General features: G+C 42.3%; 1 protein-coding gene across 1 annotated transcript in view; it reads left to right on the forward strand.

Annotated features, from left to right (window-relative positions):
- Positions 1-14,208, forward strand: part of TRAPPC3L (trafficking protein particle complex 3 like) — a 54,278-nt gene extending 40,070 nt beyond the window's left edge. Inside the window, exons 4-5 of the mRNA XM_029596841.1 lie at positions 228-413; positions 14,092-14,208. Of these exons, the coding sequence (XP_029452701.1) occupies positions 228-413; positions 14,092-14,208 (303 nt within the window). The remainder of the gene's footprint in view (positions 1-227; positions 414-14,091) is intronic.
- Positions 14,209-14,416: the final 208 nt, after the last annotated feature.

Genomic DNA, 14,416 nt, shown 5'->3' on the forward strand with positions numbered 1-14,416 from the left:
TTATTCTGTTATTGCTTCACGGATAGAAGGTTATAGGATATAGTCTAATAAGAATAGTTTCATGGTCATATTGAAGAATTGATTCTATTATTGTTTTATGTTTTTGATTAATTTTGTTATTGTTTTATGAAGATTATGGGGTTGATTCTGTTAAAAATTGTTTGCTGGACTGAAAGTTATGGGATTTGGGCCATTAATATGTGACATTACACTCTTTTATTTTCTAGGTTGCTTTCAAAATGTATCTTGGAATTACACCCAGTGTGACATGCAGCAAAGAATCAGGAAATGAATTTTCCCTGGTGCTGGAAAAAAATCCTTTAATAGAGTTTGTGGAAGAGCTCCCAGCGGGACGATCCTCACTCTGTTACTGTAATCTTCTTTGTGGGGCTATAAGAGGAGCTCTGGAAATGGTAAAATATTAGAGTTCTCATCTTATTTTTGCTGCATTTTTGTTTAACTTTGTTAAAAATGATTGAAATGTGTTTACTCTGTATGCACCCTGAGCAACAGATTAGCTACTTTTAGGGCCTGATTTTCAAAATCCAGTTTTGAAAATTGCCTGGGGGTGGAGGGAGAGGGTGCATGCACGTAGAAGTACATGCAAGAGCGATTTTGCACATACAATTATGGCACTAGAAAGAGGCATTCTGGGGACAGAGTTGGGGGTGGGAAATCATTTATGTGCATACTTTTGATTTTCAAACGTTGCACCTTCTCCCTAGCAGGCCTAAACGTGTGTACGTAAGCTGTGTCACCAGCACTGCTGTGAAGACAACGCATGATGCTGCCAGGACTCTTGTACTGCCAGGACTCTTGTACTGCCAGGACTCTTGTACTGTGGCCCTTGTGGCCGGAGCAATTTAGTGGGTGCTGGCAGGCACAGGAAGGTTGGGGATGGCTTAGAGGAGTGGGAGGGTTGGGAGTTTTAGGAGACAGTGGGAGAGGTTTGAGTGCTGGAATCACCTTGAAGAAGCTCACCTTACTCCCAGGTGGCACGCAATTTATTTTATAAGATTTCAGGAGATTTGGTGAGTAGGGTATGAGCCTGCTGGCCCCAACCTGTACATCACTCAGGGAAGGGAAATGGCGACCTTGGCTGCCAGCCTGAAATTCTTTTTTATTTCACAACAGAGAGCAACACCTCCCAAAATAACATAAGAAAAAACAAAAACAGAGGAAAAACAAAATACAGCAAAAAAAATCTAAAAAAAATATGTACAACAAAAAAATCAAACTTCTTTATTTTTATTTTTTGATTTTTAAATATCTAAAACAGGAAGTGATGGTATCAGAAAAACTGGTGCTTAAGATGTAATCTGTTGTCTCTCGCCCACAACAGGACTCAGGCAGTCTCAGAGTTACTTACACCACAGATTCAAATCATCTGCCGTCACACTCCCAAAGAAACAAATATTTATAAATAAAATTTATAACCACAATTACTTTTATTTATAGCTCAGTCCTCACCAATATACAAAATAGTTTTTGCCAAAAAAATGTAATCACTAAAGTTATTCTCAAAAAGAATAATATCGCAACCTCATCAAAAGATAAATGCTGAGGGGTAGATTTTCAAAAAATGCGAATAGGCGTACTTTTGCTGGCACATCAGGCGCAAGCAAAAGTATGCTGGATTTTAGTAGATACGCGCGGAGCCGCGCATATCCACTAAAATCCTGGATCGGCGCGCGCAAGGCTATGAATTCTGTATAGCCGGTGCGCGCCGAGCCGTGCAGCCTACCCCCGTTCCCTCCGAGGCCGCTCCGAAATCGGAGCGGCCTCGGAGGGAACTTCCTTTTGCCCTCCCCTCACCTTCCCCTCCCTTCCCCTACCTAACCCACCCACCCGGCCCTGTCTAAGCCCCCCCCCTTACCTTTGTCGGGGGATTTACGCCTCCCAGAGGGGGGCGTAAATCCCCGCGCGCCAGCGGGCCTCTTGCGCGCCGGGACGCGACCTGGGGGCGGGTACGGAGGGCGCGGCCACGCCCCCGGACCGCCCCGGGCCGTAGCCACGCCCCCGTACCCGCCCCAAAACGCTGCCAACACGCCCCCTAAACGCCGCGACGACCGGGCCCGCCCCCGACACGCCCCCCTCGGAGAACCCCGGGACATACGCGAGTCCCGGGGCTCTGCGCGCTCCGGTAGGCCTATGTAAAATAGGCTCACCGGCGCGCAGGGCCCTGCTCGCCTAAATCCGCCCGGTTTTGGGCGGATTTAGGCGAGCAGGGCTCTGAAAATCCGCCCCTAAATACTTAGCTTCATTCATATGCAAAGCTCCGTTTCATAACAAATTCAAACCAACCCAACACGGACCATGTTTCAGCATAGACTGCCTTCATCAGGGGTTCTTTTACTGCATGCTCTAAAGATAAAAACAGAAATGGAGAAACACTATAAAATATACTAAGTGAAACAGAAAAAAATAAAAATCACACACACACACACACACACACACATACAATATGTTACTCTAATGGATGTTTCATATGGAAAAGCCATAGCATTAAAAAAGGAATAACATCACTTCCTTTATAAAGAAACAAAATCACCTGACAACCAACACAAAAGAAATGAGGTCATTGAACAAACACTGTCAATCATAGCAAAGTGAACTTCAAACATCAATCTTGAAAAATGGACTAGTCTATTTCTTTATTTAAACCCCTTGGTTCTACCATGTCAAAATAATAAATCCACTTTTGCTCCTTCTGTAGCAACATTTTATCAAAATCACCACCTTGTGAGGAATGCCTAGGCTGTTCGATTACTGCAAAGATGAAATTTCAAAAAACAATGTCCCTTTAAAAGGCAATGTTGCCCTAGCAGTGCTTCAACACGTTCCCACGTAATGGCACTCCAATGTTCAATTAGGTATGTTTGCAAAGAATGTTTAATTTTTCCTATATTTATTTATTTATTTAATTATTTATACACTTTTATATACCAAAGTTTAGCTAGAGGCCTTTACTCCAGTTTACAGGTAGAACAACATATTACAAGTTAAGAAACATATATAAAAGATGTCAGGGACACCAAATATCATAGTTAACACCAACAGTAGAACAGTCAGTGTGCAAATGAAGATAAAAAGCCCCTCTATTTGAAAAAGGTAAAACATCGCCAGAAAAAGATTGTTGAAAGATCGAACAATTATTGCATGGATAATGGCCTAACTTAGGGGGTCATTTTCTATCACTTATCGCGTGCGATAAGCGGCTATCACATGTGAAAAGTCCCTTTTCACGTGTAACAGCTTGCCGGGGTGGAGTCGGGGAGGGGAGGAGTCAGAGCGGTGAGGAAGCAGGTGCTGTGATGTCTTCGCTGGCGGCGATAAGGTAAGCACCGTTATCGGTGCTAGTAGCTCGCCCAATAGCACCACCTTTCACGCTTGCGCTATTGGGTGCGAAAGCCGGCAGCGATAACACCATGGTGGTGCGATGGCTGCCGGCTTTCACAGGCCCACCCCCCACCCCCCGTTTTCACTGGATTCACCATTCTGTGTTAGAATGGTGAATCCAGGCCTTAGTATCAACATTAGATCAAATATCAAAGGCATCATCACTAAAATTAAAATTCACTAATAAATCTCTGAAGTTTCTATCACATCTCAAGGAAAACATTGGACCTGGCTTAAAAAGCTCATGTAAAACTCTGCTGAACACATATATCAAGGAGAATAAGGTAACACATAGGTCATTTTAGAATTCTCCTCCTTCTTAGGAGTCAAGAAAAGTAAATCACAATTCACTCACCAGGCCCTCTTATAAGCTCTTTTTAGAATGTAAGATGGATATCCATGCTCTTCAAAGCATTTTATCATTTCTTTAGCTTTAATTTTATATTCATGTATATCAGAACATAATCATCTTAAAGGAAAACATTTCCAAATTGGTAAATTCACACGTGAATGCTGAGTGATGTTATTCCTTTTTGAATGCTATGGCTTTTCCATAAGAAACGTCTGTTAGAGTAACATATTGTGTGTGTGTGTTTGTGATTTTTATTTTTATTTTTCACGTAGTATGTTTTATAGTGTTTCTCCGTTTCTGTTTTTATTTTTAGAGCATGCAGTAAAAGAACCCCTGATGAAGGCAGTCTATGCCGAAACATGGTCCATGTCGGGTTGGTTTGAATTTGTTATGAAATGGAGCTTTGCATGTGAATGAAGCTAAGTATTTGGCATCTATCTTTTGATGGGGTTCTGATAATAGTCTTCTTAAGAATAACTTTAGAGTTTAAATTTTTTTAGTAAAAACATTTTTTTATATTAGTGAGGTTTGAGGTACAAATAAAAGTAAATTTGATTATAAATTTTGTTTATAAATAATAGTTTCTTTGGGAGTGTGATGGTAGATGATTTGAATCTGTGTAAGTAATACTGAGACTGCCTGAGGCCCATTGTGGGCGAGAGACAGCAGATTACATCTTGTGCACCAGTTTTTCTGATACCGTCACTTCCTGTTTTAGATATTTAAAAATAAAAAACTAAAAAAAAAGTTTTTTTTGAGTTTTTTTGTTATATCTATTTTTGAGATTTTTTTGCTGTATTTTGTTTTCCCTTTCCTTTTGTTTTTTCTTATATTTTTTTTTTATTTTATATTTGTCAGCATTTATCCAATAACTTTAACCCTGCTCTTGACCACATCTATAGTTCACCAAATACAGGCCAATATTCAGTAAGCCATTGAGTGGACAAATTATCTGGCTAAAATTAGCCAGATAACTTGTCACAGATATTCAATGGCATAATCATCCTTCTGAAGGTATGTGCTTTAAGTTATCTGGCTTCATGTTTGAATATAAGTGGTTAGATTTTTTATCTGACCTTGTGTAGCAATTTTATATTTAAAAAAAAAAAAAGTAAGGAAGCCTGAAACTTGTTTTCATGCTTCCAGCCCCTCAAAGTTCAGAGGTACCCTATCAGGACATGCACTCCCCTCCCCCTTGCCACATTCCCATCTAAATAAAAAAAATGCCCCAGATCTGCTGTAGTTCCTCTCCCCACCTCCTTCCCCATTTCTATTTCTATTAAAATCTGGTGCTGCCATTGGACCCTCTTACCCCCCCCCCCCCCAGTACAAAGACATAGCAAAGCAACCCCCACCCTCTGGAACCCCTTCCCATTTCCCCAAAACAAAAAATTACCTTGCTGTGAACAAGGTAGGGACATACTCGCTCCTGGTGTTCCAGTGCAGCTTCTGACAAAAGCTTGATAATTTTTTACCTGTTCTAAAGCGGCAGGTTTAAAGTTATTCAGCTAACTTATCCCAGATTCATCAAAATGCAATGATAACGCCTGCACTAAGAAAAAGAGATATGTTTATGAAAATGTTAGAATTACCACTTTTCAGAGGAGAGAGAGAGAGAGAGAGAGAGAGAGAGAGAGAGAGAGAGAGAGAGAGAGAGAGAGAGAGAGAGAGAGAGACTACCTATAAGGCTTAACTAGTAGTCAAGTATTTATATCTCTATAGGGAGGCCAGCTAATAGAGCGAGGTGAGGTGGTGGTGGTGGTTTACGAGCCAGTTTTATATGCAGAGTGAGACATACGAACAGCACAGTACACCTTGGTGAAGATTTGACATCTTTTGGAGTGAGGAAAGTCTCATAAAGATGTCATTTCTACTATGTTCTCTCACCCTAGCTTGATGGACTCTATAACAGGATACCATCAAGCTAGGGTGAGACAACATAGTACAAAATTTCATGTTTGTGAGACTTTCTGCACTCAAAGTGATGTCAAATTTTCATACGTCTTACTCTACATGACATGTAAAACTGGCGCCTAAACCCTAAACCACCACCACCAGCACATCACCTCTAACTGGCCCCCCTCCCATAGAGATATAAATACTTGACTACTATAGATAGTCTCTCTCTCAGAAATGCATTGCATTTGCACTAGTGTTATTATCATATGATGCAGTATGATGTTAACATAATAACACATTTTGATGAATGACCCTGTTTGCTTATTACAATTGAAAATCAGCTAAGCTAGATAGATAAGTTAAGAACATAAGAAAAAGTGGCCAATCCAGGTTACAAATATCCAAACATTAAATAGATACCATGCTAATAATGTCAGTAATAAGCATTGATTAATAGCAGTTTATGGACTTCTCCTCCAGGAACTTAATCAAACCTTATTTTAAACCCAGCTACACTAACTGCCGTAACCACATCCTCTGGAATTCCAGAGCTAAATTGTGCATTGAGTGAAAAAGAAATTTTGCCTATTTGTTTTAAATCTGCTACTTGTAAACTTCATGGAGTGTCCCCTAGTCAAGTGTTTCCCAACCTTTTAAAATGCAAGGCACACCTACATTAACCAAAATGTTGTATGGCACACCAACCTTCAATTGTAGGCAAAGCAGACATGGCGAGGACTCATATGGTCCTTCATTGCTGCTGCTCCAACATTAGAGTGAAACACATCCAGTGCTCAGTGCATGCACTCCCTGTCTCACTTACCATGGGGATAAGAGGATGGAAACCCTGCTTGCTGCCCATTAATTACGATGCCTCTGATCTCATGCTGTAGCTAGGAAGATGAAGCATGCATGATTACACATCTTCTCAGAAAGGAGCTCCTACATGTTTAAGAGCTATTGCTGGTGACTGTTTTCACTGTAAGATAATAAGAGCAAAGGTCAAGTATGCTGGTCTGGATCTGAACATCAAATGGTGAAGACTTTTCTGTGGCACATTTAATTAAATCTAAAAGCACACCAATTTGCCATGATACACTGATAGGGAAACAGTGCCCTGGTCTTTGTATTTTCTGAAAGAGTAAATAACCGATTCATTTACGTGTTCTAGTCCTCTCATGATTTTATAGACTTCTATCAAATCCCCTCAGCCGTCTCTTCTCCAAGCTGAACAGCCCTAACCTCTTCAGCCTTTCCTCATAGGGGAGCTGTTCCATCCTCTTTATCATTTTGGTTGCCTTTCTCTGTACCTTTTCCAATGCAATTATATCTTTTTTTGAGATATGGTGTCTCTAGGCATGGTCTCACCATATAGCGAAACAGAGGTGTTTTGATATTCTCTGTTTTGTTCCACATTACCTTCCTAATAATTCTTAACATTCTGTTTTCTTTTTTCACTGTCAACTACACACTGGGCCAAGGATTGTAAAGTATTGTCCACTATGGCACCCAGATCTTTTTCCTGGGTGGTAACGCCTAATATGAAACCTAACATCATGTAACTACAGTGAAGGTTACTTTTCCCTATGTGCACCACTTTCCCACATTAAATTTCATTTGCCATTTGTATGCCCAGTTTTCTAGGTTCACAAGGTCCTCTTGCAATTTTTCACAATGAGCTTGTGATTTAACGACTCAGAATAATTTTGTGTCATATGCAAATTTGATCACCTCACTGATCGTGTTCCTTTCCAGATCATTTATAAATATATTGAAAAGCACCGGTCCAAGCAGAGATCCCTGAGGCACTCCTCTGCCCACTCCCCTACACTAGGAAAATTGACCATTTAATCCTACTCTCTGTTTCCTGTCTTTTAACCAGTTTGTAATCCATGAAAGGACATCGCCTCCTATCCCATAACTTTTACATTTTCTTAGAAGTCTCTCATGGGGGACTTTATCAAATACCTTTTGAAAATCCAAGTACACTACATCTACAGGTTCACCTTTATCTACATGTAACCCTACCCTGGTGTGCCTGCCCAGTATAAAAGAATGTGTTTTGCTCTTTGGCCTGGAACATTATTAGGCTAAGCTTGAACCCAGTCTCTTACTTCCAGGGCCTGGATTCTTTGTTGAGTGGGGGGGGGGGGGGGGGGGGCAGGGATGACTTCCAAGGTCCTGAGAACTGAGGTTGACTCTTTGATGTCTATGTATTAGCCCTGTACATTGCAACGTGTGCTGAATGTGCCAAATAAAACCACTGGAGGCCCCTGAGTTAGTGTCCAAAAACAAAGTCTTTACTGTTGATAATTGGTGAAGAATGGCACAACAACTGAATCCACAGCACCACAGAGACTTTTACTTTTACAGTCTGTGCAGTCTTCAGTCTACGCAGTAGAGGTGTGAATCGTGTAATCGATCGTCTTAACGATCAATTTTGGCTGGGGAGGAGGGAAATCTGATCGTCGAGTTTTTTTTTTTTCTAAAAATCGTTAAAAATCGTAAATCGGGGGAGGGTGGGAAAACCGGCACACCAAAAAAACCCTAAAACCCACCCGAACCTTTTTAAAACAAATCCCCCACCCTCCAAAATGTTTTAAATTACCTGGGGTCCAGTGGGGGGGTCCCGACGCGATCTCCTCCCGCTCTCTGGCCACCGCTGCGTTGAGAAATGGTGCCGGTGGCCCTTTGCCCTTATCATGTGACAGGGCAAAGGTAGCACCGGCGCCATTTTGTTTCCTGGCTCCCGACGTCACGCGTGCGGGAGATCGCCCCTGGATCCCCGCTGGACCCCCAGGGACTTTTGGCCAGCTTGGGGGGGGGGCCTCCTGACCCCCACAAGACTTGCCAAAAGTCCAGCGGGGGTTCGGGAGCGACCTCCTGCAAGCGAGCCGTATTGCCAATCTTCAAAATGGCGCCGGCGCTACCTTTGCCCTCACTATGTCATACGGGCGCCCGTATGACATAGTATTTATTTATTTTATTTAAAAACTTTTTTATACCGGAGATCATGTACAAATACATATAGCTTCGGTTTACAGAGAACCAACAATTGGAAATTAAAGCAAACAATATGAACAAAATTGAACAGAATAGAACCAGAAATGGCATTGAACATGGATTACATGTGGGGATTACGAGGAATTGCAAAAGGCAAACATGAGAATAAAAAACATGGATTATATGATAAGGAGGAGTAAGGAGAACTACGAGCAGTTAAACACATCCGAATCTAAGTACTATAATGTAGGGTCAAGTAAAAGGTCAGGTAAAAAGGACTTTAAGTAAATGCTCTTGTGAAGAGCCAGGTCTTCAGTTTTTTTTTGAACGTCCGCAGGCAGGGTTCCATGCGGAGTTCTGAAGGAAGATTGTTCCATTGTATGGGTCCAGCAATTGAGAATGCTCGTTTCTTGAGAGCTGACTTAGCGGGGGGAACCTGAAGGGTGCCTAGGTATGTTGTTCTGATTGGTCTGGAGGCTGAGTGATATTGAAGAGGGTAGGATAGTTCGAGCGAGGTTAATGAGTGAATAGTTTTGTGGATCATGGTTAGCACTTTATACTGAATTCTGAATTTAATAGGTAGCCAATGTAAGTACATAAGAATGGGGGTGATGTGTTCTCCTCTTCTGGTATTGGTTAAGTGAGGGCAAAGGTAGCGCCGGCGCCATTTTGAAGATTGGCAATACGGCTCGCGTGCAGGAGGTCGCTCCCGGACCCCCGCTGGACTTTTGGCAAGTTTTGTGGGGGTCAGGAGGCCCCCCCCAAGCTGGCCAAAAGTCCCTGGGGGTCCAGCGGGGGTCCGGGGGCGATCTCCCGCACGCGTGACGTCAGGAGCCAGGAAACAAAATGGCGCCGGCGCTACCTTTGCCCTGTCACATGATAAGGGCAAAGGGCCACCGGCGCCATTTCTCAATGCAGCGGTGGCCAGAGAGCGGGAGGAGATTGCGTCGGGACCCCCCCACTGGACCCCAGGTAATTTAAAACATTTTGGAGGGGGTTCGAGAGGGTGGGGGATTTGTTTTAAAGGTTCGGGTGGGTTTTAGGGTTTTTTTGGTGTGCCGGTTTTCCCGCACCCTATTTAACGATACAATACAAATGCCCCTGACGATAAATCGGGGGCATTTGTATTGTATCGCGTATCTAACGATTTTGGACGATTTTAAAATTATCTGACGATAATTTTAATCATTCAAAAACGATTCACATCCCTACTATGCAGTCCTCAGTCTGTGCAGGAATCTCTGGCACCAGAACCAGGGAAGCTTCTACCCTCCAGGGCTTGGAAAACTAGTCCGCAGGTGTTCAGGGTATCCCTTAGATGAGCAGGATACCCCTTCAAAGCTCACAAAAATATAATGTTACTGTCTGCACAGAGAGCTAAATTATCTCTCTCCCTTAGGTAGTGGAAACACCGGATGAGTGTCCCAAGTGATCTTAAAGTTCTCTATACTCAGTTAGTTGGTCTTCTGCATCGCTTTAGTTATGACACAGTCTCTTTATTTGTTCTTTATGGGTCCCTGATAGGAGGGATCCCCTTCAAGCAAGCAGCTCTCTTGCTTCAAACAGGAAGGAATGGCAGCCAATGCTTCCTCCTGGATCTTCAACTGGAGTTCCTCCTTGCTGCAGGTCACTGACACCTCCTTCCACGTGGAGGGTTTGGAGGGCAGGTCTTCATTAAACTGCCTAGTCCCAGACACAGGGTTCCCCATTCCCAGGCTCTCACAAGGCTCCTACCACTTAAAAGCTTAAACCCCAAAAATATCACCAGAGGGAAAATCTTAACCAGCCAGTGAGTGGACTGGATAAGGAAACCCCTGCCAACCCTGGTCAGGACCACCATGCAGGGTTTGCCTGGGTCCTCTGACTGGGCCTATAAAACAACTTAAGTAAAACTCCTCTACCTCTAGAAAACCTAAAGGGACTGCCTTTCGAGGTCTCTGTAGAGACCCTGCTATATAGCCTTTCCCAGGGGGGGGGGGGGGTGGCCATTCCGGCACCCGCAAAGGGAGGGGCTGTATTTGAATGGTCCCTCCCCCTTTCAACTATTCTTCACTGATCTAGGTGGACCAGGAAAATCTAGGACTTATTTGTAATGTGACTGTAGGGTCCGCTACACACGTTTATTAACCCCCTTCAAAAAAATGTAGCAGATTGATGAGATAAGACGTACCTTGTGTAAATCCATGCTGGCTGTGTCCCATTGAATTATGACTTTCCTTATGTTCTCTGATTTTGTTCTTTAGAATAGTTTCCATGATTTTTCCCAGCACTGAAGTTGGGCTCATCGATCTTTAGTTTCCTGGATCACCCCCTGGAGCCCATTTCAAAGATCGGGTTTACATTGGCCACCCTCCGATCTTCAGGCACAATGGATGATTTTAATGATAGGTTACATATTTTAACTAATAGATCTGAAATTTCATTTTTGAGTTCTTTTGGAACTCTAGTGTACATACTGTCTGAACCGTCTAAATTGTTACTTTTTAGTTTTTCAATCTGCCCTATTACATCTTCCATGTTCTCCGTGATCTGTTTCAGTTCATCTGAATCATCACCATTGAATATCCTCATTAATAAACACTGAAGCAAGGAATTCATTTACTCTTTCTGGGATTGCCTTATTTTCCCCAAGGGCACCTTTTACCCCTCCATCGTCTAATGGTCCAATTGACTCCCTCATAGTCTTCCTGTCTTGGATATATTTTTAAAAAGTTTTTATTATGCAATTTTGTCTCTAGGGCCATCTTCTTTTCAAATTCTTTCTTTGCCTGTCTTATCAATGTTTTATATCTAACTTGTTAATGCTTGTGTTTTTTCTTGTTTTCTTCAGATGAATCCTTTTTCCAATATTTGAAAGAAATTATTTTGTCTAAAATAACTTCTTTCACCTTATTTTTAAGTATGCCAGCAGTCATTCTGCCTTCCTTCCATCTTTTTTAAAGCATGGAATACTTCTGGCCTATGTTTCTGTGATGGCATTTTTAAATTATGATCATGCCTGTCATACATTCATCTTTTACTTTTAACCATTTTCCTTTGTTTATCAAGCTTCCCATTTTGAAAGTTTAATGCTAGAGCTGTAGATTTACATAATCTCCTCTCTCCAGTCATTACATCAAATTTGATCAAACTATGATCAGTGTTCCTGAGCAGCCCCATCCATTATCTTGTGCACCAAATCCTGTGTTTCATTAAGAATTAGAAGTAAAATGACTCCCCCTCTCTTGTCTGTTCCTGATCCCCACTGCACCATGAAATAGTCATTAATTCAATCTATAAACTTTACCTCATTAGCATGTCCTGATGTGACATTTACCCAGTTAATATTATTTGGGTAACTGAGTGGCTCAACGAGACCGAGTGAGGTAGGGCTTTCCTCAAAACTTCAGCTCATGTTGGGATTTGGTTTATACATCTGCACAATCTGTTGTTTTTTTTTGTCATACCATTTTTTCCATAACATTTTGGAGATTTTGCATGTGCTTGTTGCACAGTTGGGGGTGATATTGACCTACTTTTTGAATTGTTTTTATCTGCTATAGAAAAATGTCTTTAAAAATTATTTTGTTTATAGTATTGGACCGATTTACAATCCTTTGGGTTGTGTAGTGTATGATTTGAATGGCCTGGGCTTCCTCTGTCAGGAGATTGAGCACAAGTCCTGGCTTGCTGACCCCCATTAAGATCATTTATTCAGCTTCGCCTGTATTAGTTTGGCAGTGTTCTCTTTTCTTTTGCTTTAGCTCTAAAGTTATCCAGATAAATGCCTTTGAATATTGACCTCGGTGTGTGTAGATGACATTTTTAAAAGTACACGTGATCTATTACCCTACCTAGACACGTGCAGAAAACAGCAGATGCAAAGTATTTGGCACTTTTAGTTCCTACACTTTACATTAATGGGTAGAATTTTTAAAAAGGTGTGCACGAGGAAACTGAAGATCACGTGCATGGCTGGACTTACGCATGCCACGTGCATTTTAGAAAGGGCCCGGCTGCGTGCATAATTCCCGTTACATGCAGAAGTGCCGGGCCGAAGGAAAGGGGTGGGGAGGGGCAGGGCTGGAGGTGGACGGTACGCGGCCATTTGCCGCTGTACCGGGGAAGGGACTCATGGCGCACGCAAGTTGCTACTGCCCCAACGGAGCAGTAAGCAATTAAATAAAATTACAAAAAGGTAGGAGTTAGGGGGTGGAGAGGAGAGGGGAGGAGAGGGGAAGGGGAAAGGAGATTAGGGTAGGGGGTAAGGAAGTTCCCTCCGAGTCCGCTTCTTAATTGGAGCAGACTGGGAGGGAACTGGGGAAGTCTGGGATGCGTCGCCGCATGAGAATTGCATAAGTGGTCCTCTTCTTGTGCACACCACATGCACATGCACCCGTGGATTATAAAATCTACCCCTAATTGTTTTAGAGAGAAACTAGTGGAACTACTTTGAAAATGAACGTAAAGTTTGTGTGCTAAATGCTAGTCTGCTACCATGCAGGCTAAAATAACTTGCCTTGTTGTGTTCAGGACTTGATATAAATTTAGTTCTGACCTCTGCAATATTTCCCATTGATCTCACACAGCATATGTAAAAGGAATCCGATACACCCCAGGGAAATGCACTGATCATCTCACAGTGCTGCCAGGAGAATCCCATCAAAGCAAAGCTTGCACAGGGCAGGTTTCAGAGCTTCCCGTGGGAGAGGATGTGCCTGTGAACGAGGGCTTGGCAGGATTTCATTAAGTAACACTAGGAATATGACACTTACTTATTGACATTTTAATTCACGTTGTAGAGGTTAGCCATGTTTTGTTTCTTTTCATGTTTACTTTCTACACAAATTGATTCTGCTCGAAAAGGTAAAAATCGACTTTCCTCTCATATCATCTTCAGCTGCTGTCTCTCTCCAGACCACACACCCTGGTGGGGTTGGAGCTCAGGCTGCCCTGATGCTGGAGGCATGCGTGTGTTTAATAATCTTAGATTATCTGCACAAGGTTGTCTGCTTGGGTCAGTTTGTAATTTTTACCTGCACACTTTGCTCCAAGTTACCTCTTCCAGAAAGTGCCTGCAGATGTTTGTGCAGCTGAAGTTTGTACAGAAAATGATGCACATAGACTTGAAAAGGGAAGCTGCACGCATTATTTACCAATCTTGCTCCTAGCACGCCCTTGCAAGTCCCCTGCCTTCCCCCATTCAATGTGGCTAAGGTTATGGGCGTTGTAGGGGCACGCATGTACTGTGAGCTGCATTCAGGTAGGTTGTTTACCAAAATAAGTGCCAGTGTTGTGCTGAATAAAACAGAAACTTTATAAGTACAGGAGCTATCCTCATTTTAATTACTGTGCTGCCTTCTCCTTGGACATTCACTGCTTGCAAAGAGGATCCTATGGACATAGATTATATTCTTTCAGATTCCTAATGCAGAAATGTGATGTTTTTCTATTTCCAGATTCATTTGCCTGCAGATGTACAATTTATTCAAGATAGACTGAAGGGCGGGGACGTGACGGAAATAGGAATAACTTTTCTAAGGAAGATTGATGACAAAAAAACCAAAAAGAAATAAGTAAAAATGCATTAAAAGCAAAGCCTTGAAGAAATGTGTGTGAACATGAGTGACAATATTCTCATTGATTGCATTAAAGCTTTCAAGCGTTAAGCTCTGAACCCGTTAGAAATGATTGCTCTGCACGGCCTTACTTCTTTGCTGAGTTTAGTGCAATATATGGCATAGAGAAAACCTCTAGTGCACCTTTCCAGTGCCCCGTAAAACA

The sequence above is a fragment of the Rhinatrema bivittatum genome, chromosome 3 (genome assembly GCF_901001135.1).
Source record: "Rhinatrema bivittatum chromosome 3, aRhiBiv1.1, whole genome shotgun sequence".
NCBI lineage: Eukaryota > Metazoa > Chordata > Amphibia > Gymnophiona > Rhinatrematidae > Rhinatrema > Rhinatrema bivittatum.